The sequence below is a fragment of the Solea solea genome, chromosome 20, assembly GCF_958295425.1.
Source record: "Solea solea chromosome 20, fSolSol10.1, whole genome shotgun sequence".
NCBI lineage: Eukaryota > Metazoa > Chordata > Actinopteri > Pleuronectiformes > Soleidae > Solea > Solea solea.
The window spans coordinates 22,689,833-22,717,332 of record NC_081153.1 but is presented as its reverse complement, the minus strand read 5'-3'; the positions used below and the strand labels follow the sequence as shown (position 1 = coordinate 22,717,332).

At 40.3% G+C, this 27,500-nt stretch overlaps 2 protein-coding genes across 4 annotated transcripts in view; one reads left to right on the top strand and one right to left on the bottom strand.

Annotated features, from left to right (window-relative positions):
- LOC131447199 (collagen alpha-1(XIV) chain-like) overlaps window positions 1-22,585 on the top strand; it is a 59,371-nt gene extending 36,786 nt beyond the window's left edge. For 2 of the 3 annotated variants that reach the window (XM_058618770.1, XM_058618768.1), the window contains 22 exons: window positions 254-377; window positions 499-642; window positions 837-1,001; window positions 1,096-1,134; window positions 1,237-1,375; window positions 2,156-2,298; window positions 2,395-2,504; window positions 4,697-4,855; window positions 6,431-6,508; window positions 6,747-6,833; window positions 6,934-6,987; window positions 13,286-13,381; window positions 13,590-13,643; window positions 13,911-13,964; window positions 14,120-14,173; window positions 14,275-14,346; window positions 16,452-16,487; window positions 16,599-16,665; window positions 17,822-18,010; window positions 18,297-18,374; window positions 18,506-18,661; window positions 21,973-22,585. In XM_058618770.1, the coding sequence (XP_058474753.1) occupies window positions 254-377; window positions 499-642; window positions 837-1,001; window positions 1,096-1,134; window positions 1,237-1,375; window positions 2,156-2,298; window positions 2,395-2,504; window positions 4,697-4,855; window positions 6,431-6,508; window positions 6,747-6,833; window positions 6,934-6,987; window positions 13,286-13,381; window positions 13,590-13,643; window positions 13,911-13,964; window positions 14,120-14,173; window positions 14,275-14,346; window positions 16,452-16,487; window positions 16,599-16,665; window positions 17,822-18,010; window positions 18,297-18,374; window positions 18,506-18,661; window positions 21,973-22,241 (2,367 nt within the window). In that variant the 3' untranslated portion in view covers window positions 22,242-22,585. The remainder of the gene's footprint in view (window positions 1-253; window positions 378-498; window positions 643-836; window positions 1,002-1,095; window positions 1,135-1,236; window positions 1,376-2,155; window positions 2,299-2,394; window positions 2,505-4,696; window positions 4,856-6,430; window positions 6,509-6,746; window positions 6,834-6,933; window positions 6,988-13,285; window positions 13,382-13,589; window positions 13,644-13,910; window positions 13,965-14,119; window positions 14,174-14,274; window positions 14,347-16,451; window positions 16,488-16,598; window positions 16,666-17,821; window positions 18,011-18,296; window positions 18,375-18,505; window positions 18,662-21,972) is intronic. The other variant, XM_058618769.1, reaches the window with a different exon arrangement.
- On the bottom strand, window positions 9,790-12,848 carry LOC131447201 (natural killer cells antigen CD94-like). Its single transcript, XM_058618771.1, has 6 exons — window positions 12,553-12,848; window positions 11,017-11,112; window positions 10,825-10,926; window positions 10,638-10,762; window positions 10,088-10,209; window positions 9,790-10,002 (listed from the first exon to the last, which is right to left on the bottom strand). The coding sequence occupies exons 1-6, from the start codon at window positions 12,680-12,682 to the stop codon at window positions 9,846-9,848; spliced, it is 732 nt and encodes a 243-aa protein (XP_058474754.1). The 5' UTR covers window positions 12,683-12,848; the 3' UTR covers window positions 9,790-9,845.
- Window positions 22,586-27,500: the final 4,915 nt, after the last annotated feature.

Genomic DNA, 27,500 nt, shown 5'->3' with positions numbered 1-27,500 from the left:
GTGATATCGTTAAATACTCGTGTTTGTGATATCGGTAAATACTCGTGTTTGTGATATCGGTAAATACTCACGTTTGTGATATCGGTACTGACCTGACCCTTTCATAAAAGGGTAACTGGTGGATATAGGTATTTTTTATCTATCAATCTGACATTTGATAAATGTGGCAGCTGTGGTTTAATTGAACAGATCGTGTGTGTGTGTGTGTGTGTGTGTGTGTGTGTGTGTGTGTGTGTGTGTGTGTGTGTCTCAGGTGGCCATGGTCCAGTTCAGTGACGACGCTCGCACTGAGTTTAAGCTCAACTCGTACAGCGACAAAGAAGGACTGCTGGACGCCATCAAACGCATTTCTTACAAGGGAGGGAACACGAAGACAGGTGTGTGTTTGGGGTGGGGGCGTATTAAAAATAATACATTTTACTCAGACCATAATAAGTCACAAGGAAAGATGCAGCCTCCGCCCCAACATATTTTTGGCCTCTCTGCTCGTCCAATCAGGTCGAGCCATCCAGCACGTAAAGGATAAAATCTTCACATCAGAGGGCGGAGTCAGGCGGGGAATCCCCAACGTCCTCGTGGTCCTCACTGATGGTCGATCCCAGGACGACGTCAACAAGGTTTCCAAGGTGATGCAGATGGAAGGTCAGAACTCTCATGTTTTTGTTTTTGTCTTGCTCCATGAAATGTGGCATAAAGTTGTTTCCAGTCTCACACTCACTCACTTACACTCTCAGTCAGTCACTCACTCACTCACTCACTCACTAATTTCCTCCTCTTCCTCTTCTTCTTATTTGTGTTAAGAAAATAAAAGCTCTTCTTTCCGACGCTCTGTGAAGGTTACATCGTGTTTGCGATCGGCTTTGCCGACGCCGACTACGGTGAGCTGGTGAGCATCGCGAGCAAACCCAGCGACAGACACGTGTTCTTCGTGGACGACCTGGACGCCTTCAAGAAGATCGAGGAGAAGCTGGTGACGTTCGTGTGTGAAGCCGCGACAGCCAGTGAGTTACCAATAACAACCAATAACAACCAATAACAACGATGATTCCAGTGTTTACTTTCCTCTTACTCAACGACTCCACTCTGTTGCTGCAGCTTGTCCGTCCATACCGATGAGCGGCAGCATGATGCCAGGTGAGAGAAACGGAGGCAAACTGTGCGGGGTGAATATATACGGCGGCCTGTAGGGGTCGCTGTAGGTGACGCTCACGCTGCATTTGTGCCACCTGTCGTCAGGTTTTCACATGATGGAGCTGTTTGGACTGGTGGAGAATCGCTACAGCGGCGTCCCCGGCGTTTCCATGGTACCCGGAACCTTCAACACCTTCCCATGTTTCCACGTGCAGAGTGACGCACTCCTCGCTCAGCCGACCAGGTGCGATTCAAACATTTCACACGCTAATCAGTTTCACCACAGTCTCAGTGTTGACTGTAGTTAGCTATTAATGTCACCGTGTTTGGTTAGCAGCTGCTAAATTAGCTACCATGACTAGTTAGCAGTCACCATATGTTATTATCTAATTAAGGTAGCTACTACTTTAGCCACAATGACTTTTGATATGGTGTAAAATGAATTTTTGCTTATTTATTTGGGTTTGTTTTACATTGTACGTTTAGCAGCTGCTACATTAGCTATCACTATGACCTGTTAGCGGCTGCATTGTTAGTTACCATGAAAATAACCAGGTAGCAGCTACTACATGTCCCTTTGTACTTTAGTTAGCTACTACTTTAGCCACATGACATTTGATATGGGGTTAAATTATTTGTTGTTTATTTATTTCTGTATTTTTCTCGTACCTTTATCAGTTATTACATTAGCAACCATGTTCATAACCAGTTAGCAGCTGTTTTATTAGCCACTATGACCTGTGAGCAGCTCCTTTGTTAGTTACCATGAAAATAAGGGTTAGCGTTAACCCTTAGCCACAATGACCTTTGGTATGGAATAAAATGAATTTCTCTTTATTTATTTTTGCATTTATGTATTTTCTTCGCTGTACCTTTAGCAGTTATTCCATTAGCCACGCAGCCATAGTTTTTCTTGTTAATTATGAAAGTGAATTGGGTTCTTTACGCTGTCTTAGCTCCCTCTATGGGTGAATTGTAGACATTCTCAGAACAACAGCATGTTAACGTTCCTCCTCCGTCACAGGTTCATCCACCCTGAAGGTCTTCCCTCAGACTACACCATCACTCTGCTCTTCAGGCTGTTGCCCGACACGCCCGAGGAGCCGTTCGCTGTGTGGGAAATCCTCAACAAGAACGACGAGCCGCTGGTGGGCGTCATCCTGGACAGTGAGTCTCCGCCCACACACAGTCGTAGAATGAAGGAGGACATTTCAGACACGTTTGTTTGTTTGTTTGTTTGTTTGTTTGTTTGTTTCCCTGCAGACGGAGGAAAAACTCTGACCTTCTTCAACAACGACTACAAAGCAGAGTTTCAGACGGTGACATTTGAGGGGGAAGAAATCAAAAAGCTCTTCTACGGCAGCTTCCATAAGGTCAGTGACATTTAAATATGATAACATTACGTTTTTATTTCTTTATCTTAGAAGTCACAAACTCGTTTTTATGTTATCTTTCATTTTAGTTGTTATTCTTATAAAATAAAATGCTCCTTTTTGCTTTATTCTTTATTCGTATGAAATAAATCAAGGCATTTGTACCTGAGTGGTTAATGTGCACCTCTTTTATTTTACTACTTCCTCTCATCCTGCCCTTCAAAATAAGAGCCACTGACTGTTCATATTTTTATAACTTCCTGTAGATATCTCATCAAATAAAATAAATGGATTTTCATGGTTCAAAAACATCAACAGTAACAGGAAGTAGCCGTACGTCTGTGAGTGACATGGTTTCGGACTTGTTTTACTGACTGATCAGTGGAGCCCTTTGTTTGTTTGTGTTTGTGTGTTTGTTTGTTTGTGTGTGTGTGTTTGTTTGTGTTTGTGTGTGTGTGTGTGTGTGTTTGTTTGTGTGTTTGTTTGTGTGTGTGTTTGTTTGTTTGTGTTTGTGTGTGTGTGTGTGTTTGTTTGTTTGTGTTTGTGTGTGTGTGTGTTTGTGTGTTTGTTTGTGTGTGTGTTTGTGTGTGTTTGTTTGTTTGTGTGTGTGTTTGTTTGTTTGTTTGTTTGTGTGTGTGTTTGTTTGTTTGTGTGTGTTTGTTTGTTTGTGTTTGTGTGTGTGTGTGTGTGTGTTTGTTTGTGTGTGTGTTTGTTTGTTTGTGTTTGTGTGTGTGTGTGTGTTTGTTTGTTTGTGTTTGTGTGTGTGTGTGTTTGTGTGTTTGTTTGTGTGTGTGTTTGTGTGTGTTTGTTTGTTTGTGTGTGTGTTTGTTTGTTTGTTTGTTTGTGTGTGTGTTTGTTTGTTTGTGTGTGTTTGTTTGTTTGTGTGTGTGTTTGTGTGTGTTTGTTTGTTTGTGTGTGTGTTTGTTTGTTTGTGTGTGTTTGTTTGTTTGTGTGTGTGTGTGTGTTTGTGTGTGTTTGTTTGTTTGTGTGTGTTTGTTTGTTTGTGTGTGTGTTTGTTTGTTTGTGTGTGTTTGTTTGTTTGTGTGTGTGTGTGTGTTTGTGTGTGTTTGTTTGTTTGTGTGTGTGTTTGTATGTGTGTTTGTTTGTTTGTGTGTGTGTGTGTTTGTTTGTTTGTGTGTGTGTTTGTTTGTTTGTGTGTGTGTGTGTTTGATTGTTTGTGTGTGTGTTTGTTTGTTTGTGTGTGTGTTTGTTTGTTTGTGTGTGTTTGTTTGTTTGTGTGTGTGTGTGTTTGTGTGTGTTTGTTTGTTTGTGTGTGTGTTTGTTTGTGTGTTTGTGTGTTTGTGTGTTTGTTTGTTTGTCTGTCTCTCCACTGTCGCAGAGTTTGTCTTTTGTCTCCAAAGGAAGAAAAATGCTGCGTTCACGTAAAGAACAGAGTTGCGGTCTGAAAGTGCGACAGCTGCAGTTGTGTCGTGCTGATGTGTCACAATTATATTTAGAAAATTACAGAGCAGGCTTTTTTATTTTAAGGTTTATGACCTGTTTTCTTTAGAGCTGTGTGTGTGTTTTCGCTGCTTTGTTCATTTCTCTGCCAAAATATTCAAACGCTACTTTTTTAATTTGTACTGTTGTGAATGTTAATTACGTCCCTGTATAAAAGCATCTAAAAATGACTTTATCTTCACGTTTTCTTAACCCTATCCTGTCTCACATGACAACATGTTGACACAGAGCAGAGAACTGTGGTTACATAAGGTGCAGACACATGAGCGCCCCCTGCAGCTGAGAACCGGCCTGAGACACAAAGGATTTTAGCCACTTTAACATGTCAGCTCAAGTCTATGATGTCTACGTCACATGATCACGTCTTTATCTCACTGTGAGACACACTTTTCCAACAGGAAACTGAAGTGTGTAAACCACTCACTCTCCCACACCAAAGCTCAGAGAGAAAACCAGTGATTTTAACGTCACACACACACACACACACACACACAGGAGCTGCTGATCCACTGCTGCCCCCATCACTAACTTCTAATGTCGGATTTTGTCACTTCAGTGTTTTGAAATCCTTCTTTCAGATTGACCTCAGTGACACAAAGTGACCACACGAGGCAGCAGTAGACCTGCTGGTCTCCCCTTTGGTGTGGGAGAGTGAAGAGTGTAAACACGCACACACTCACAAAATCAAGTTTAAAAAAGGAGAAGACTGATGGAGTCTTCTTTCTCTTCAGCTTCACATCGCCATCAGCAAGACGAGCGCCAGAGTGATGATTGACTGCAAGATGGTGGCAGAGAAAAGCATCAACGCTGCGGGGAACATTACCACTGACGGGAGGGAGGTTCTGGGCCGGATGGTTCGCTCCAGAGGGAACAAGGACAACTCTGCACCGGTGACTAACACACACACACACACACACACACGCTTTTACACGACATAGTCCCGGCACAGCACGGCTCGACTCAAGAAGGTTTGGTCTGGTTTTCCATGACCTCATAGCTCCTCCTCAACGTGGGCGGAGTCATCACAGCACGGCTGCTTAAAACCACAGTGACGACACAAATACATAAACTAGTGACTTTTTAGCAGTTGTTTACAGTGTATTTGCAGTGTGTTTACAGTGTATTAACAGAGTCGTTTACATTGTAGTTTACAGTGTATTAACAGAGTAGTTTACAGTGTTGTTTATAGTGTATTAACAGTGGTGTTTATAGTGTATTAACAGCGTAGTTTACAGTGTATTAACAGTGTAGTTTACAGTGTTGTTTATAGTGTATTAACAGCATAGTTTACAGTGTATTAACAGTGTTGTTTATAGTGTATTAACACAGTAGGTTACAGTGTATTAACAGAGTAGTTTACAGAGTATTAACAGTGTAGTTTACAGTGTATTAACAGAGTAGTTTACAGTGTATTAACAGTGTAGTTTACAGTGTATTAACAGAGTAGTTTACAGAGTATTAACAGTGTAGTTTACAGTGTAGTAACAGAGTAGTTTACAGAGTATTAACAGAGTAGTTTACAGTGTATTAACAGCGTAGTTTACAGAGTAGTTTACAGTGTATTAACAGTATAGTTTACAGAGTATTAACAGCGTAGTTTACAGAGTAGTTTACAGTGTATTAACAGTGTTGTTTATAGTGTATTAACAGCATAGTTTACAGAGTAGTTTACAGTGTATTAACAGTGTTGTTTATAGTGTATTAACAGCATAGTTTACAGTGTATGAACAGTGTTGTTTATAGTGTATTAACACAGTAGGTTACAGTGTATTAACAGAGTAGTTTACAGAGTATTAACAGTGTAGTTTACAGTGTATTAACAGAGTAGTTTACAGTGTATTAACAGTGTAGTTTACAGTGTATTAACAGAGTAGTTTACAGAGTATTAACAGTGTAGTTTACAGTGTATTAACAGTGTAGTTTACAGAGTATTAACAGAGTAGTTTACAGTGTATTAACAGTGTAGTTTACAGTGTATTAACAGTGTAGTGTACAGAGTATTAACAGAGTAGTTTACAGTGTATTTACAGCGTAGTTTACAGAGTAGTTTACAGTGTATTAACAGAGTAGTTTACAGTGTAGTTTAGAGTGTATTGTCACTCTCAAACCTTTCATGAGTCCAGAGAAACAGCCTGTGTGCAGTTTTATATCCACATAAATCTATATATCAGGACATGAACTCAGATTATTTAAAACTTAAATAACTTAAAGCTAAACCTTTATACAAAGTTAATATTTAAAAAAAAAAAAAAAAAATAAACCTTAACCTTAAGGTAAAGCTAATCCTATCCATGAAGCTAAGCTAACCCTTTACATGAAGCTAACCTTAAATATCAAGCTAACTATTAAAGCTAAGTCTTTGTACACAACGATCTATGAAGATCTGTTTTTAAGCTTTAAACTGAAGCTCCACACGATCAGTAGGTTCATCTGTGAGTCTGTAATATTAATATCCTCCTTCACAGTTCCAGCTCCAGATCTTTGACATCGTGTGCAGCACATCATGGGCCAACAGAGACAAGTGCTGCGAACTTCCTGGTCTGGTGAGGTCAAAGCAGATGTTTGAAGGAATTCACTTTAATCGTGTTGATGGAAGTTTGTTTTTTGACAAAATATTTTGAGATCATTTATTGTTTAGAGCTACGAAGTCATCATTTTGGTAGTTTTTTTTGTGGTACTCATCCTTTAGACTTACTAACATGTCATTTTTGTGTTTGCATCATCCTCAATCAATCCAACAACCAATCAATCAATCAATCACTGCTGCGATTGATGATCCAGAGGAAGGAGGCAGACTGCCCGGCCCTGCCCAAAGCCTGCACCTGCACCCAGGACAGCAAAGGCCCCGTCGGTCCTGCTGGACCTCCGGTGAGACACTTTTAGTTACTTTCAAACTCAGGTTTCTTCTCCTCACAGAAGACGTTAACGTGCTGTGAATTAAACACGTGTGATGTTTGTTTCACCACAGGGAGGCCCAGGAATCAGAGGAGCCCGGGGAGATCGTGGAGAGCCGGGTCCAGTGGTGAGTGCTGTGTTCAGTTCTCTTTGTTTCTCACTGAGGAAAACGTTGACTTTGTTTATCAGGATAGAAGTTTTTATTGAGCACAGACAAATATATTGTTTCATATAAAATATAAAATAGATGCCATGCATACAGGCAGGGCCGGACCGAGCCTTTAGGGGGCCCTAAGCAGAATTTGATTTGGGGGCCCCTCCTCCAACCACGGGTAGTCACCTGTGCTGGACGGTTATTGACACGTCACACTATGATGTTACATTATCAATTGTATGAATACAGACAGATTATGAACGACTCTTCCCCTGGCACAGATGCATAAGGACCGCCCTATTTGATCAAGAGTGGGTGTGTATGGGAATGGGGGTCTGGGGCTCCTCCCCCAGAACATTTTGAATCTGGTAGATGTGATTTCTTATATTCTGGTGCATTTTTGAGAGCTGAAGAAGTTCAATACAAAATGAAAAGCATGTTTTTATATTATCTTATGTTTTATTCGTGCAACGAAACCTTTACTGTGCAGCTGACAACGATGAACCAGCTGACCATACTTTATTTTTGTTTTTATTTCCTTTCAACCACCAACTTTGGCTTTTCACGACTTCCTGTATAAAACATTTGCCATAATACTTAGCAGTCAAATGAGCGTACAGTGGTTATACTTATAAAATAAAATACCCCTTTTTAAAGTAATCTTTCATTTCAGCACTTAGAGTTGTAACTGTGTTTGCCTCCTTCCTGATTTCTTGTTTTTTAGCATGTTTGTCACACTTAAATGTTTCAGACTAATTTAAATATTAGTCAAAGACAACACAAGTAAACACAATGTGTTTTTTTATTATTAAGGGAGGGAAAACAAATGTAAACCTACGTGACCCTGTGTGAAAAAGTGTTTGCCCCCTAAACCTAAAAATAAACCTAATAACTGGTTGAGCAGCAACAACTGCAATCAAGCGTTTGTGATAACTTGCAAAGAGTCTTTTACAAACGCTGTGGAGGGATTTTAACCCACTCATCTTTGCAGAATTGTTGTCATTCAGCCACATCAGAATTCATGGTTTCATTTATCACAGCAAGTCTTCCAGGTCCTGAAGCAGCAAAACAGCCGCACACCATCACACTTACACCACCACCATATTTGACTGTTGGTATGATGATGTTCTTGTTCTGAAACGTGGTGTTACTTTCACACCAGATGTAATGAGACACACACCTTCCAAAAAGTTAAACTTTTGTCTCGTCAGTCCACAGAGGATTTTCCCAAAAGTCTTGGGGATCATCAAGATGTTCTTTTTGGTCTGGGAACTGTGCCATGCAGGCCATTTGTGCCCAGCCTCTTTCTTATGGTGGAGTCATGAACACTGAGTGAGGCCTGCAGTTCTTTAGATGTTGTTCTGGGTTCTTTTGTGACCTCTTAGATGAGTCGTCGCTGCACTGTTGGGGTCATTCTTGTTGCCCACTGTTCCATGTTTTCTCCATTTGTGAATCATGGCCCTCACCGTGGTTCTCTGGAGTCCCAAAGCTTTAGATCGCGGCATGTCGTCTTCCTTTTTCGGGATCTTTTGGCCGACTTCACTTTGTCTGACAGGTTCTATTTAAGTGGTCTCTTGATTCAATAGGTCTGGCAGTAATCAGGTCGGGGTGTGGCAAGTAACATTTTCCAAAAGATGTGACTAACCACAGTGACCTGATGATTTTACAAGGGGGGCAATTACTTTTTCACATGGGGCCATGTAGGTTTGGATACTTTTTTTCCCCATAATAAATAAAAAAAATCATCACTTAAAAATGTTGTGTTAAATTGTGTTGTCTTTGCCTAATATTTAAATCTGAAACATTTAAGTGTGACAAACATGCAAAAAAATAAGAAATCAGGAAGGAGGCAAACACTTTTGCACACAACTGTCGTAAAAACATTAGCAGTAACAGGAAGTAGTCGCAGGTGTGCAGAACAAATTGCGTCTCAAAGAGACCGTAGTGACCGATTGCGTAGATGGTAACCATGGAAACTTGTTTGAGGATTTCTTGTTGAGAAACAGTTGTGGTGTTGTAGAGCGATGCAAAGAGTCATCAGCGTTGAACTGACCTCTGTGTAACAGGACGACGCACAAACACAGGTGAGAAGCCTTTGTCTCCAGGGTAATCATTTCTGGGTCTCTCAGTGTGGATGCTGCACATTTAGAAAACGTTATTGTTGTTGGTGGTGATGCAGAGATGCAGAGATGCAGAGATGCAGAGATGCAGAGATGCAGAGACACTGGAAATGTGAGGTGTGTACTCCAGAGCAGTCGCCCCTCAGTCGGCCCTGCCTGTCAACCAAACTGCTGGACAGACGGACATTGCTTGCATTTATAGATACTTTTTTGCTTCAATGTTGAAATTGCATTGATGTTTTTGATATATATCTATATTAAATAATATAGGCATCTTACTATACTAAGTACTATATAACTTATTATTTGATTCAAGCTAGAAGAAAACCCCACCCCCCATTTGATCAACATTCATTCATAAGAATGATGGTTCTAAGTGAATCTCACGCCGCCGCTGCTGCTGCTGCCAGTTTTCAACATGAAGGTCTCACCACTGAACTCAGACTCACTCACATTACATGTCATTTAGCAGACACTATTTATCCAAAGCGACTTACCATGGAATTGGGTACAATCAGCCAGGGGTGGAGTCGAACTTGCGACCATGATGTCTTTCGCACACAGGTACCGTACTGGTCTTAACCACTGAGCCACTCCACCCTGACATAGGATCCTAACATGGCTGCCAAACCCAGTGAATCAGTCGCACACATAGTAGTGGTCAAGTTTTATTGTGTGTGTGTGTGTGTGCTGTCTCTGATGACATCACAGTCACGTGGTCCACGCGTTGCTCTGGTCGTAGATCGGTTTCTCACAGATCCAGTGTTTGGTTCCATTGTTGGTGTGGGACCATTTTCCTTGAAGGTCGATGAAAGCCGTGGATCCGTGAGCTGCGTCGCGGCAGATGCTCGTGTTCACGCTCCAGTGTCTGAAGAAGACGGGAGAATTTCAAAAAAGCATCATCACTGTGGCCGTAAATGAACGTGTAAGAGACGGGAGAGAGGATTTCTCACTGATATTCCAACGCAGACTTGTCCGTCCACATCCAGACACATGTCTTTTCCCAGTCTTGTTTCTTTTCTAACTGCAGGCCGATCCATGACTCAGCACTTTTGCTCATCTCACTGACAAACTCCTGACAGTTTGAGGGGGAGAAAACACGACACTGCTTTAGTTGTCGCATGAGTCGTCATTTTTCTTTCATATGTCATATGTCCGTTTGGACGAGTTCCTTATAATAAGGATCCTTATAATGACCAGGACTCACCTGTGGGTCTCTGCCGTCGATCATGACCAGGACTCACCTGTTCGTCTCTGCCGTCGATCATGACCAGGACTCACCTGTTGGTCTCTGCCGTCGATCATGACCAGGACTCACCTGTTGGTCTCTGCCGTCGATCATGACCAGGACTCACCTGTTGGTCTCTGCCGTCGATCATGACCAGGACTCACCTGTTGGTCTCTGCCGTCGATCATGACCAGGACTCACCTGTTGGTCTCTGCCGTCGATCATGACCAGGACTCACCTGTTGGTCTCTGCCGTCGATCATGACCAGGACTCACCTGTTCGTCTCTGCCGTCGATCATGACCAGGTGTGCGTCTCTGGTCCCGCAGTCGTCGCTGCTCTGCTGCCAGTTTTTCTCTTGTGTGGATTTGTAGTAACAGCTGCATCGAAATCGCCTCCACCCTTCAACAGACAGCGGGTCAGCACCAGTCTCAGCCACTTCAATGACAAACAGTCGCTCTCACCTGCAGCTGTGTGACAGTAATCCCTGCTCAGCGCGGCGTGCTCGGCCTGCAGCTGCGAGAAAGAGTCGCCGAGTTTCTCTTTTTCCTGGAAGAGTTGAACGTCTGACACAGAGAGAGAGAGAGAGTCACATGACTTCATCAGGGTTTCCACTGAATCCAGGGATGGTGTTTGAAATGAGACGATTTCCTCACAGAGTTTGGACATGATGATAATCCCCACCACAAGCAGGACACACAGGACGCCCACGATCAGTGCGTCCACTCTGAAAGTGTCACGAGGTTTCTGAGCTGCAGGCGAAACACGGAGAAACACAGACATCACAAAATCTACGACATCTATGTCACATGATCACGTCTATATCTCACTGTCAGACACACTTTACAACAGGAAACTCAAGTCTGTGAATCCACGCAGGGACACGGGAGCTGCTGGCCCTCTGCAGCCTCGTGTGGTCACTTTGTGTCACTGAGGTCAATCTGAAGGAACGATTTCAGATGCTGAATTCACTCAAATCAGACATTTGAACTGAGTGATGGAGGCATCAGTGTGTGTGTGTGTGTGTGTGTGTGTGTGTGTGTGTGTGATGTTGCCTGAACAGAGCAGAAACGATGACGAGTGAACGAGACTGGTTTTGTTTAAGTTCATTCGTGTGTTTTTATGTTTGCTCTTTAATTACATCTGATAGTACACTATTGTTTAAATAAAGTTTGTGGTTTGATTATATATGTGCTTTTAATTATTTTAAAAATGCAATATTGCCTTTGCTAATCTGAGTAGTTTTATGTTAAGATATCGAAACCGTTACCGTGGCCCAAAAACCGTGATGCATACAGAACCGTATGCATTTCTTTTTTTACAGTCTTCATGTGTAAAACATTATCTCCTGTCCTAATCTTGTGAAAAGAGCAGGAAGTGTCTGGCTTGTCATCCTGTTGTTCTTAGCCTCTGGTTACCATGGCGACCCACTGAGATAACACTTTGAAAAGAAAAATAAGTCCTGAACTTTTCCTTAAAAGCTGTGCAACAATCTCCTTTTTTAAAAAGTGCATGTAATTAATATTTTAAGATTGTATTTCTCACATGAATATACATATATTAATATACATATATGTATATAAATATACAGTACATATATACATATATGTATATATATATATACATATGTATATATACATATATACATATATATGTATATATATGTATATATGTATATATACATATGTATATATATATACATATATGTATATATATATACGTATGTATACATATATGTATACATACGTATATATATACATATATGTATATATATATTGTTGTGACTCCTCATCCGTCTGCTCTGACTAAAAGCACATTTCTTTCGGCTCTAGCTCGACTAAGACAACAATAACAAAAAAAGAAAGAAAAAAAATGAAGCACTTACTTACTTCTAGCTCTTGTTTGTACCCAAATGTTTAATGCACTTATTAAGTCGCTTTGGATAAAAGTGTCTGCTCAATGTAATGTAATGAACTGTAATGTAATGTAATGAACTGTAATGTAATGTAATGTAATGAACTGTAATGTAATGTAATGTAATGAACTGTCATGTAATGTAATGTAAAAGTCAGGAATTCATGCATTGTATTTTTTTGATTTATGAAGTAACTGAACATAAACAACAACATAAAGAGTGGGTAATCAGTGACTTAAACCTGAGTTTTTTTACAGTGTGTTCACCACTGACAAACCTTGGTCCTGATCCCCCACGCTCTCGTATATGTCGATGATCTTCTCCACTCGCTCGCCTCTGTCCTCTCCGACTCCTTTGATGTATCTCATATTTGCGAGCGTCGCGTCTGGATCTTCATAAATGGACATTTTTCAGCGCAGTTGTTGTGACTCCTCGTCCGTCTGCTTTAAACGCTGGAGATCTTTCTTTTCCTTTTTTTGTCTGATTTTCATCAGTGATTTCTCAGAATCTCAGTCCACACTTTCACAGGAAGTGGTGACAGGAAGTTTCAACACAGCTCGTCCACTTTAACACATTTGACATTTCACGTTTGTAAACCCATGGATTAGTTTTTCTGCAGCTGATTAAACTTTGTTAAAGTTCAGAGTTTCATAGACGAGTTCATCAAATATACATCGACTGAACGTCAGCTTTTATTTTGTATTTTATTTAAAAATATTTTTACTAACAATTTAAAGATTCAAGTTTTTTTCCACAGCTTCTGTGTCATGTGACCAACTGACTTAAATTACTGTGAGGTAAAGTTAGATTAGTTTAGGTTAGATTTAGGTTAGGTTTAGTGTGGATAGATTAGTTTAGGTTTGTTTAACAAAACCACAACAATTCAAAAACTATAAAACTGTCTCTCTGCCTCTCTCTCTGTCTCTCTGTCTCTCTCTCTGTCTCACTCTCTCTCTGCCTCTCTCTCTCTGTCTCTCTCTCTGTCTCTCTCTGTCTCTCTCTCTCTTCAGGGCCCCACTGGTCCAGTTGGTGATAACGGTGTTCCAGGACCTCAGGGACCTCCAGGACCACAAGGACCCAGTGGACGCTCGATCATTGGGCCACCAGTAAGAAATCCCCCCCCCCCCCGAAAGACTTAATGATAAATAAATATATTCAAAGATCCATGATTGAAAAACTTGGATCAAGCTCACATACGAACGTCTGTGGTATTTATTTCACAGTAAATCAGTTCTGTTTCAATGTTGGTAGATACCATCCTTAGGCAGGGCTCCCCCTGGTGGATGATTATTTTGTGATTGTTTTAACCTGCAGGGATCACCTGGAGAGAAAGGACAGAAAGGTGATGTTGGACAACAAGGAACGCAGGTAAGAAAGAAAGCATGAGCGTGAAAGAGTCGGCCATGAAAGAAACTAAAGAAACAAAAGCAAACGATTTCAGGGGAAAGAATCACCTTCCATGGTCACATGGTTCACACGGTCACACAGTCAGTGTGAATGAACTTGTGCTGAGCACGATTAATGTCTGAAAACAGCTTGAAGACAAGATCAAGATCAAGATCTGTGATCAGATTACCAGGGTGTGAACAGGTGCTCAGACCTGCTCTGACCTCTGACCTATTCCTGGTGTTTTAGGGAGTTCCTGGTCGACCTGGAGCCCCGGGCAGAGAGGGACCACCGGGACCCAGAGTGAGTGGCAACATCAAACACTCTGTTACTACGACAACACTAACATGGCCAACATTACTTGGACTAAAGACTACTCCACTAACACTTGGTACACATCGTAGACGTGTAGTATCCCGATGATCGGCAGTTATTCATGTCGAGCTTGCGCTTCACAGGGTCTGCCTGGTAAAGACGGCCTGCAGGGCAGACAGGGCACCACAGGAAACATCGTAAGTAATGATGCATGTTTGAGGAGTTTAGTCAGTGCTGATGATACTGTATGTCCAGAGCTGTCCCTTTAACTGTGGCTGAGCTGTCTTCATGTCTTCAGGGAACACCAGGAGCCCCCGGAGCTCCAGGAAACACGGGGCCTTCAGGCAAACAGGGAGATCTGGGACCTCCGGTGAGTCTGTCAGTCAGAGACCGCTCTGACAAAAGCTGCTGCGCTAATGTTGGACACTGAGTAAACAGGAATCCCTGCGTCAGTCAGGATTAACACAGGATTAACAGTCTGAAGGTCCAGGGCTCACGCTCTCTCACGTCTGGTGCAGAGTGTAATGAGTTCATGTTGTCACCTGAACACAGAGAACACAGAAATACAGAGCAGTGACATGTCCTCAATGTCACGATCCTCCAAGAACTGAAAACACACCAAACTTTTTATTTCGTATTTTCAGTATAAGCGACAACTAACAGACAAGAAAATAAAACAAAAACATGGGGGCTCCTCAGTTAAAAGTCCTATAAATAATGTCTCAGATGTTTTGATAAAAGCAGACCATTTCTCCCATTTCCTGGGAAAGGTTGCTCCTCTAGATCAGAGAGAGAAAGTCATCTTTTCCACGAAACACATTTCCTTCACTTTGTCCATCCATTGGTTAATGCTAGGAGACTCAGATTTATACCAGCATTTTGTTATAACTTTTTTACAAGCCATCAACAGTATTTTACACAGATACCGATCATTCTTTTTAACCACATCATTAAAGACACAGAAATAGAAACCACTACATTTTTTACTTGATCTGCGTAAAAGTACTGTTTCAGATTAGGCAAGGACAGCCCCCCCTCTTCTTTTGGTAGTTGAAGTGTCTTATACCTGACCCTCGGTCTTTTTACGGCCCAGATAAATCTCGATATAAGTTTATCCCAGTGTCTGAATTGTGTGTCTGGAATCATCTGTGGGATGGACTGGAAAAGATATAACAGTCTCGGTACCACATTCATTTTTATTACCTCGATTCGTGTCTCTAAGTCCATGTTAAAAGCAGACCACCGCCCGATATCTGTTTTGATATTATTGTTAATGTTTTTATAATTAATTTCAAATGTTTAAATGTGGTCTTTTGTCAATACCACACCCAGGTATTTAATTACTTTGGAATTCCATTTTATTTTATATTTTTCTCTAATTTCTCGGCCTGGGGAATAATTCAGTGTAAGAACTTGTGTTTTTGCTATTTACCATAATCTTCTAATATCGACATCAGATTAGGAAATGTCCTATCTGGGTCTTGAAGGGCCACAATAACATCATCAGCGAAAAGCCCTGGTGTCCGTTCATTTTTATCCTCGCTGATGGTTTTGGTAGAGGCCCTGGAAACATTGTATAATTTGTTCATGAATCCCTAGTTTTCCCAAAACCTGATACAGAAATCTCCAATTGACACAGTCAAAGGCCTTTTCTGCGTCTGTCGTCGTGTTTTTAGCCTGAGCGAGTCGAGTTTTCCTTCCCGTTCCAGCTTGTCCCCGGTCACATTACAGTCGGTGTGATTACAAGCTTTAGTGATTCGAATTTTCGGGGAGTTTTACACTTGACTGTCGAGAGTTCTGATGCCACCCAGCCTACTACTCCATGCACCTTCCCGGAAGTCCATCAAAAACACACTTCTATATACACAGTCGTTGATCGTCTATACAGTCGTTGATCATCTATACAGTCGTTGATTGTCTATATACGCAGTCGTTGATCTTCTATACAGTTGTTGATCGTCTATACAGTCGTTGATCGTCTATACAGTCGTTGATCGTCTATACAGTCGTTGATCGTCTATACAGTCGTTGATCGTCCATATACAGTCATTGATCGTCTATATATACAGTCGTTGATCGTCTATACAGTCGTTGATCATCTATACAGTCGTTGATCGTCTATACAGTTGTTGATCGTCCATATACAGTCATTGATCGTCTATATATACAGTCGTTGATCGTCTATACGGTCATTGATCGTCTATACGGTCATTGATCGTCTATACACTCGTTGATCGTCTATACAGTCGTTGATCATCTATACAGTCGTTGATCGTCCATATACAGTCATTGATCGTCTATATATACAGTCGTTGATCGTCTATACGGTCATTGATCGTCTATACGGTCATTGATCGTCTATACACTCGTTGATCGTCTATACAGTCGTTGATCATCTATATAGTCGTTGATCGTCTATACAGTCATTAATGTTCTATATACAGTTGTTGATATTTCAGCTCTTCTCTGTTGCAGGGTCCTCTAGGAGGCAAGGGTGAGAAAGGTGAACGGGTAAGAAGGAAGAATCCCAATTTGTCTCGTTGTTGCTATGAAACCGACGATGTCTTTCGACGCTAACAAAGAAAAGACGTGTCACCATCTTGTCTGCTCGTCTGTTTCCAGGGCGACCTGCAGTCCACAGCATCCGTTCAGGCCATCGCCAGACAAGTGTGCGAGCAGCTGATCCAGAGTGAGTACTGTTTGATTTATGTCTCCATGCTACATTTTCAGAGCGTTGTGTGTAAATCAGGGTTCCCACGCTTTGGTTGACCTCAAATTCAGGGACTGTGGGCCGCCCACACGAAGAAGTTCCAAACCAAAACCAGAGACTCTCCTCTTGCATTTGCATTTGCCGTCGCCATCTTCGTGTTAAGAGTTGGTACTCTTCTTTAACAGCGTGACAGAGCCACTTACAGGCCTGGCGTATGTACTACAGCGTTTTGTGTCCGAGATATTTCCTGAAACGACGCCGTCTTTATGGGGAACGTTTTCGAAAGGGCAAAGAAAAATATTGTTTTTTGTTTTGTGCCGTTTCCGTGTGGATGTGGAACGAATGTGCTGAGTCAGCTTAAGATGGGAGAACAACTTGTAAGAGTGTCTTCGTCCATGGCGTCTTCTTTTATTGATTTGCAGCACACTGCGTATGGACAAGTGATTGTCCTTGGGATCTTGGTCAAAGTTAGTCTTTGTGATTTTGTCTTTGGTGAGACAGAGATCTTGGAATGTTCATATACCAGACATCACGTCATCATTTTCTCTCTCTTTCTTGATTTTACTCGCTCATTGTTCTGCACAAACTCTCACGTCAACGTCAGAGACAGTGGACAGTGTCCACAACCCCGCTAGTCTTTATGACTCCACGTGTCCTGCGTAGGCCTAGATGAAACAGTAGGTGGCGTTGTCACAAACAAGCGAGATATTTACCTTAATATCAACTTCACTTCTTTATGGCACAAAATTCAAGCATTTTCAATGACCCATGTCTATTTAGGGCCATTTTCAAAAACTTTCAATGACCTTGAAGGGCCAGTGGGAACCCTGGTAAATGTAAGTACGCGTCGCAGCTTCAGAAAATTCAGAGCTGTGATTGGTCTGCTTCATATTTCCTCCACTGCACATCCCGTGGCCTGGATCTAATCCAGGAGAGACCGATCACCAATCACCTGATTCCCATTACAATGACGCACAGATACTAGTGAATTCAGTCACCAGTGTTTGTTTGAAGGTAATCGAGGCTCCAATTGGAAGCAAACGTGGTAGAATAAGATATCCTGTGGTTACCAACCAGTGGACTCAGGTTCTCCACGTGTTCCTGGCCTTCATGTTCCCCGACCTCTTTTTTCAAGGTCACATGGCGCGCTACAACTCCATCCTGAACCACGCACCCAGTCCACCAGTGTCCATCCGCACCGTGCCAGGACCCCCCGGAGAACCTGGTCGTCAGGGATCCCCAGGGCCTCAGGGAGAGCAGGGACCATCAGGAAGACCTGGATTCCCAGGACAGAACGGGCAGAACGGGCAACCTGGAGAAAGAGGTAAGACATTCAACAAGACCATCAGAGCGGATACAGTCATACAAACAGATGTGTTGTTGTGTTCCAGTGACAGGGAAGAACTTTCTTGTTCTTGTTCTTCTGGACTACCTCGTTCTTAGGAAACCCAATATAAGAATAATGTAGCATAAGAATAAGAAGCTCAATGTTCAGACAGAGGAATTGTAGCCGGACCTGGTCTGACTCTGAGTTGTTGGATGTTTTGTTCAAAGTCGGGTGTGAGTTTGACGCTACACTCAATTGCTGAAAATGCTGTTTCATTAACCAGGTCAACCAGGAGAGAAGGGTGATAAGGGATCACCAGGGACTGGAATCCAAGGTCCCAGAGGACCAACAGGACCACCTGGTAAATGAAGGCCTTCGGAACAGTTTCACTCCTTCATATAATCATAATAATGTGGTGAAAAGAGGTGATAAATACATTTTTCTTGTTTGATTTTTAGTTTTTTTTTAACCATTGAAATCTTCTCCTCCCAGGTGCACAGGGACAGGGCAGACCCGGGAACCAGGGTCCATCAGGGCGACCAGGGAATCCTGGAACCCCCGGTCGGCCTGGTATCCCTGGACCTGTTGGCCCTGCAGGGCCACCGGGATACTGTGACCCGAACTCCTGTGTGGGTTACAATGTTGGAGGTATGTAGGAAGGCCTTGAATGCAGCACGAGACTTTAGGCTGAGGACGTTCCAACAACAAATGCAGAGAAACTAAGAAACTTAACAGTGGAGATGATGCACTGAACAACATGATACCTTGTTTTTATCTCCTCTTGACAGTAGCACTTCTTATTTTCACCAGTAGGGTTGAGCTATTTAAACTGGTGTTGTGTGTTTGTTTACTGGTAGAAGTTGCTAACGTCATTTGGATAAATAGATGTTTTGTGGAGAGGTTTCAGTGGATCCTGGACGTTTGAATGGATTTTACTGGACAACAGAGGGCGCTATACTTCAGCCAGCAGTTACTGCTGTTGCTAGCTGCTACTAAATGTTTCCCGATGTTATTTGTTTTTGACTTGATCGCACAGATGCACATTTAATGCTGCACAACTTCCTCATCTCAGTGTGACTCACTCTTAAAATAAATTGATGGATACATTTAGCAAAACACCCATACTTGTGTTTCACTTCTTCTGCCACTAGAGGCAGCTGTTTTCTGCTGAGAAAATCATGAGATCTTTGTGCTTTGAACTTTGTTGATTGTTCATCTTTGCTATGCTACGGTAGCCGGACATGGTGGAATCGCTAGATATTAGCAGCTATTGTGTGAATTAGATTTGTGTCAATACTTTCAAACACTTTATGAATCGAGCAAAAACAAAAATGAAACACAAAATCAAAATTGCACAAATTGCAAATAAAATATAAATTGAATCACTGAAAAATATTTGTATAATAAATATTTTTTTTATTTGTTTGAAAATAAGCTTTTTGTTTGCTCGAGTCTTTAGCGTTTGTACTCCCTCATTTGTTCTATGTGATTCTGACCATAGGAAGCTGCCTGCTGATTGGCTGCTGATTGGAGTTTTCTGTCCGTCTGGCACTCCGACAAAATAATACTAAGTATCTAATGTTTGTCGGATTATAAACGTTAGATACTTTGTTGGATGTCGACGGGGAAAATTTTGGGAACAAGTTCCAGACGGACAGCGACTCCAAGCCTGTGACTTCTTCCGGTCCATGGAGCTGTCGCTACAAAACTCAGTAGCCAATCAGCAGGCTGCTTCCCAAGTCACGAAAAATATTAGAAAAATATTTTTTAATGATTAAATTGCAATTTGTGTATTTCGATTTTGTGATTAATTTTAGTTTTTGCTCGATTCATAAAGTGTTTGAAAATACTGACACAAATCTAGTCCATTAGTTGCCAACAACTCTCCTCAAAGAAAAGACCTGGATCCTCCTCATGACTTTAGCAGCTGAAAATGTCTCCCTCTAGTGGAATACTTGGAGCATGTTAAATAGAGCGATACATTTATCCAACAACTATTTTACCATGAAAGACAAGTGAAACAACGTTAACAGGTAACATCACAAAACAGTTAGTGCAAACAATAGAAGTGGCATTAAAAAATAAATAATAAATAATAAATGACTGAATGAAATCAGCTGCACAGGAACTAAAACAAACACAGTCACAGTTTCAGTGCTTTATCTCCATGGTTACTGACGACTTCATCAGCTGCAGTTTGTGTAAATAAAGTGTAACTGAGCATGAAGTTTGTTTCATTCATCGATGAATGAAACAAGGGCCGTGTGTCCCTGAACGCATCACCGTATCTGAAGTGGTTTCACCTTCAGATACTGTGTGTGTGTGTGTGTGTGTGTGTGTCTGAGGCTTTTATGGTGCATTCACACCAAAACCAAAACGAATCATACATGACTAGAATTAGATTGGTTTAGATTAGATTAGATTAGATTAGATAACTTTAGTTTAGATTAGATTAGATTATTTTAGATTATTTTAGATTAGATTAGATTAGATTAGATTTGATTAGATTAGTTTAGATTAGATTACTTTAGATTAGTTTAGATTAGGTGAGGTGAGGTGAGGTGAGATTAGATTAGATTAGATTAGATTAGATTAGATTAGATTAGTTTAGTTTAGATTAGATCAGATTAGGTTAGATTAGATTAAATTAGATTAGATTAGATTAGTTTAGATTGGATAAATTTAGATTAGATTAGTTTATATTAGATTAGATTAGATTAGATTAGATTAGTTTAGTTTAGTTTAGTTTAGTTTAGTTTAGGTTAGGTTAGATTAGATTAGATTCGAGAAGATTAGATTAGATTAGATTAGATTCGAGAAGATTAGATTAGATTAGATTAGTTTAGTTTAGTTCAGATTATATTATATTAGATAAAACACATATTCATTCACGTCCGGTGACGCGAGTCACACAAACGAATTGTGAAAATGATCAATTTGTGTTGACCGTCTTGTGTAGAAGTGAAGGGACAGCAGCTGTGAGCGATCAACACAGTTAGCGCCATCATTAGCTCCATGCTAGTATTTGTGGATCCATAGTTGTGTGAGTCATGTGGTGCAAATGAAACTGCGCTTTCCCTCGATGTGAACGTGAGAGTTTGTTTCAAACTGTCCGTGACTCATCTGTGTCTCTTAACTGCATGATTGCCTTAATGTCTGTGTGTGTGTTGAGGTTCAAGGTTGTGCAGCCGCCTAAGCGGTGCTATGCAGCTTGCAGCCTGCAGGGGGTGCTGCTGTGAGTAAGGTCTGCATGTTGACTGAATCTCGTTCAGATTTTTCTCTCAAACTCTTTGGAAGTGTTTTCCGTTCTCGTGTTTGCGTGAACTCGCACTGACACGATCGTCCTCTACTGACTTTTCCTTCTAGATTACAATCATCCACGCCTCTTTTTTAAACCACAGGTTTCACAAAACAAACTAAATTGAGAGAATCTCCTTTGACAAACTTAAGCTCACCTTCATGACAGCGACTGCATCCACTTTGCACTTTACTGTAACCTGAAAGAAAAATGGCAGATTACATCCAGACAACCTTAAAATTAGCCAGATATTTTGATTGTGACATGAAGAACATACAGTTTGTCACATTAAAGTCAAACATTGTTGCTTGTTGTAACTTTTAGTTTGCTGCTTTTTGTCGTAAACTTCCCTCTAACCTTCGGTAACACGTGGTAACTCTGACAAAGCTCTTGCTAAGCTGTGATACTTTAGGTAACCAATAGTAACCCTCGTTAACGCTCGGTAATCCATATTAATCCTTGGTAACCCTTGTCCTCCCCCCTTGTGTCTCTTGCTCCTTCCATCTTGCCCCGCCCCCTCTCTCTTTGTCTTGCTAACCCAATCATAATCCCTCATTGCTTCCTGTGGTGGCGGGTCGGCCATATTTGTTTTGGGCTCTGACTAATGGTCTGCCTGTTTGGCACTCTGGCGGGCTCACTGCCTGATTGGCTGGTAACGCAGAGGATGAGGAAGTGACTGACGGCGGCGCTGTCCCTGCAGTGCAACTGCCGCAAAACGTCTTCCAGAACTACGGCGAGGTCGAGGACGACGACCTCTACCGCTACTACCAACCCAACTACCCGGCGCCACGGCCCGTGGAGCCCGATGACCCCGCACTGGACCACACTGAGCTGATGTCCCCCAGCGTCCACCGCAGCTCACGGAGCCCGGAGGGGGAGGAGCAAAGGGCCGGCCCAAAGAGGCGACTACAGAGAGGAGTGACTAACTAACTGATTGGAGGATGACGGGCCTTTTGCCGTCCTCTGATTGGATGTTTTGAGCTCATGGACAAATCAACAAGTGCCTGATGTGGAGGGTTTTCATAAGGACTTTGGCGAGGGGGCGGGGCTATCATCTCTGCCATTGAATTAACCTCAAGAAAACACGACATTTTGATTTTGTTCAACTTGTCTCTATGGCAACAGGATCAGCTGTTTGTGTCGTCATGTTCATTTTCACGACATGTCGTTTTTAAATTGTTGTTTTGCTTTTTTGTACTTGGTTAGTTAAGTGCCTCGTTAACGAATAATCACTGACGATAAACAAACAAACAAACAAACAGACAGACAAACAAACAGACAGACAGACAAACAAACAGACAGACAGACAAACAAAGAGACAGACAGACAAACAAAGAGACAGACAGACAAACAAACAGACAGACAGACAGACAGACAAACAAAGAGACAGACAGACAAACAAACAGACAGACAGACAGACAGACAAACAAACAGACAAACAAACAAACAAACAGACAGACAGAAAAACAAACAGACAGACAAACAAACAAACAAACAGACAGACAGACAGACAAACAAATAGATAAACAGACAGACAGACAGACAGACAGAAAAACAAACAAATAGATAAACAAACAGACAGACAAACAAACAAACAAATAGATAAACAGACAGACAGAAAAACAAACAAATAGATGAACAGACAGACAGAAAAACAAACAAATAGATAAACAAACAGACAGACAAACAAACAAACAAATAGATAAACAAACAGACAGAAAAACAAACAAATAGATAGACAGACAGACAGACAAACAAATAGACAAACAGACAGACAGACAAACAAACAAATAGATAAACAGACAGACAAACAAACAGACAGACAGAAAAACAAACAAATAGATAAACAAACAGACAGACAGAAAAACAAACAAATAGATAAACAAACAGACAGACAGAAAAACAAACAAATAGATAAACAAACAGACAGACAGAAAAACACAAATAGATAAACAGACAGACAGAAAAACAAACAAATAGATAAACAGACAGACAGAAAAACAAACAAATAGATGAACAAACAGACAGACAAACAAACAAACAAATAGATAAACAAACAGACAGACAGAAAAACAAACAAATAGATAGACAGACAGACAAACAAATAGACAAACAGACAGACAGACAAACAAACAAATAGATAAACAGACAGAAAAACAAACAAATAGATATACAGACAAACAAACAAACAAATAGACAGACAGACAAACAAACAAATAGACAAACAGACAGACAGACAAACAAACAAATAGATAAACAGACAGACAAACAAACAAACAGACAGACAGAAAAACAAACAAATAGATAAACAAACAGACAGACAGAAAAACAAACAAATAGATATACAGACAAACAAACAAACAAATAGACAAACAGACAGACAGACAAACAAACAGACAGACAGAAAAACAAACAAATAGATAAACAAACAGACAGACAGAAAAACAAACAAATAGATATACAGACAAACAAACAAACAAATAGACAAACAGACAGACAGACAAACAAACAAATAGATAAACAGACAGACAAACAAACAAACAGACAGACAGAAAAACAAACAAATAGATAAACAAACAGACAAACAAACAAACAAATAGATAAACAGACAGACAAACAAACAAACAGACAGACAGAAAAACAAACAAATAGACAAACAAACAAACAAATAGATAAACAAACAGACAGACAGAAAAACAAACAAATAGATAGACAGACAGACAGACAAACAAATAAATAGATAAACAGACAGACAGAAAAACAAACAAATAGATAAACAGACAGAAAAACAAACAAATAGATATACAGACAAACAAACAAACAAATAGACAAACAGACAGACAGACAAACAAACAAATAGATAAACAAACAAACAGACAGACAGAAAAACAAACAAATAGATAAACAAACAGACAGACAGAAAAACAAACAAATAGATAAACAAACAGACAGACAGAAAAACAAACAAATAGATATACAGACAAACAAACAAACAAATAGACAAACAGACAGACAGACAAACAAACAAATAGATAAACAGACGGACAAACAAACAAACAGACAGACAGAAAAACAAACAAATAGATAAACAAACAGACAAACAAACAAACAAATAGATAAACAGACAGACAAACAAACAAACAGACAGACAGAAAAACAAACAAATAGATAAACAAACAAACAAATAGATAAACAAACAGACAGACAGAAAAACAAACAAATAGATAGACAGACAGACAAACAAATAAATAGATAAACAGACAGACAGAAAAACAAACAAATAGATAAACAAACAGACAGACAGAAAAACAAACAAATAGATATACAGACAAACAAACAAACAAATAGACAAACAGACAGACAGACAAACAAACAAATAGATAAACAGACAGACAAACAAACAGACAGACAGAAAAACAAACAAATAGATAAACAAACAGACAGACAAACAAACAAACAGACGTCTCAGCTGACTCTGAAACACAAATCACGTAAACATGTTTTACAAGATTAAAGGAATCAATTTGCAGTAAGTACAAAATATTCTAACCCGTGCTGTAATTTTGCAGGTTTTTTTTCTTTCATCATTTCTTCAAAACTATTAAAGTCATAAAAATGTTTATTTGAACAAATCTATATAAATTTCATGTTTGGTGAGACGTCTCAGTATTAAAGTCCAAAAACAAACTAATATGGAAATCATTTCTTTGTCAACGTGTTTTTGTTTCATGGATGATGATGATGATGATGATGATGATGATGAAGACGAAGATGATGTTTTGAGGAGAATCTTTACCACTGACTCATTTTTTTATTAAAGAACCTTCAGATTTTAACCATTTATCCAAAATAACTCAAGTATGACTTGTTCTGTTTGTCCCCCTGCTGGAGATCAGTGGTATAACAGATGTGTTGGGTTTATTGTCAGTGTGATGTTCGTGAGGCGTTCAGGTTCATGAGGAACTGAATGTGATGTTTCCATGTTTCCTTCTTCACCTCCAACCAGGTTGTTTTTCAATATATATAAAAAAATCTAGTAAAAGTAATTTATTTTTTACTTGATTGATTTTGTCAGAACAATAAAACTGAAGTGCGACCGTTGCTGTTGTGTGTTTGTGTGTTTGTCTCCGTGGCAACCGTATTTAAGTTGCTTACGATTGAAAAAAAAACCCAGCTACGGTGATGTCATTAAAAAAAACTGAAATTAAAATATGTATTTTTATGATTTAAAGATTGTTGAAGGAAGGAAGGAGAAAAAGAAAGCAAGGTGGAGCGAATGAACAAAAAATAAAAGAAAACAGAAAAAAATGAAAGAAAAAAGAGAAAGACCATCGAAAAAGGAAGGAAGGAAGGAAAGAAAGAGGAGCTCACCTGAGCATCGACGCTGACTGACTGCTGCCCTCCTGTGGTGGAGGAGGTGTATAACCTGATTTTTTATTTGATATTAATGTTATTGTTGTTATTCTTGACGTCAGCGTTAATTCATCATAAATGACTGTAGTTTCAGATTAGTTTGACGTGTCGGGTTAGGGTTGTGAACACATGAATAGGATTTATTTGTTTTTGTTAATGTTGTTTTTTCACTGGACAATAATAAACAACCTAAACTTTATGTAGATGTAAAACTAATGTAGGAATGACACCGTCATGACATCATGTAGTCGAGTCAATCTTTATATTTTGCAACCAATGAGACGAGACGATAATCTACACAATTTAACTGGATTAAAGAGACGACCTGAAGGTCAGCGGTGAAACGAGGGAACAAAAGACTCACAGGTCATAACGTCTATGTCCCGACGTCTTTATCTCACTGTGAGACAGACAGACAACAGGAAAGTGAAGTTTGAGAACAGAGAAAATCAGGGATTTTAACATCACAGCACACAGGACGTGTTGAATAAAACATGAGGGTTCTCAGCAGCAGGGGGCGCTCACGGTGCAGTCAGTGCTGTCTGAAGCCTCTTTCAGGTCCAGTCAGGATATTTATTCCCACTGCAGTAGTTTTTCTGTTTTTCTAACAACACAGTAAGTCAGAGGAAGTGCCCGTTGTTACTCTTTTCTTTCTTTAACTTCAGTCATGTTCATGATTTTAAAGGCGACATCTGCGTCATGACCTCGTTTATGAAACTCTAAAGTTTCACAACAAACAGTTCAGCCGCTGCTGAGAAAATAGGCTTTTATTGTTTTCCTGGGCTCTGCACAGTGGAAAGGCACTTCTGTTTGTTGATGATGTCATCAGGAAACCTGACCACTCCTCTCACCGCCATAGCTCCTCCATGGATGTATTATAAGAACTGGATAGAGCTCCGCCCCCTCTGCCTTGAAGACTTTGGCCATTTCTCAATATCCATACTTGTGCATACTTGTGTTCTTGTGTGTACTTGTGTGTACTTGCGTACTCCCGTACTTGTGAAAACGTCATCAGTCTCAGTCCAAGTTCTGTTCCAATTCTCAAGTAAGCGAACAGCGAGGACGGTTCTCAAACCCAGAAGTGTTCTCGCTCCGCCCATTTTTACCAAGTATGCATCGGAGGTGACTTAAGCGTACTTGCGATGGCCATGTATCCCAGAATACATTTGGGCGGAGCATAGCAGCAGATAATAGAAATATAAATCTGAAATAAATATTTTTCTTTGGAACAAAGTTTTAACATCATTTGAGGCGAGAAATGAGTCATTTAGAATTCAAACATGTGGTTTGTGTATGAAGATATGACGTATTTATAGTTTGGCAGCGACGTTTGTCGGCGGTGATAAGCTCCGCCTCTGCGGATGCTCGGCGCTCACTGTGTCCAGCAGAGGGCAGCGTTACCTCGGCCTGTCCTGATGACATCATGACGTCGCTGTCATTAGATGCTCGGTGTGATCCATAGATTTGTTGTTGACGTGTTATTTTGTTATTAATGGAAACGTTTTAACCTGAAAGTTTGAAGGTTTGTATATTATTATTGTTTTATTTATTTTAACTTTGAATGTTAGATTTATATTAAAGTCGCACGGTCATTGTATCTGTATTTAAATATAATATGTAAATATTAGATATGTAGAGTAGTATATATTTGTACACGTCATATATATATACAGTGTATATATATATATATATATACTACTCTACAATGCTGTAATATATCTATATATTATTTGTATTGTATATTTTAATAGAAATAAATTAATAAATGAAGTTAAA

Coding starts and splice junctions, on each gene's coding strand:
- LOC131447201 (XM_058618771.1), bottom strand. CDS start 12,682: ATGTCCATTTATGAAGATCCAGACGCGACGCTCGCAAATATGAGATAC. Junction 10,927..11,016: donor TATCATCATGTCCAAACTCT/GTGAGGAAATCG, acceptor TCTCTGTGTCAG/ACGTTCAACTCTTCCAGGAA. Junction 10,210..10,637: donor TCGACGGCAGAGACGAACAG/GTGAGTCCTGGT, acceptor TCAAACTGTCAG/GAGTTTGTCAGTGAGATGAG.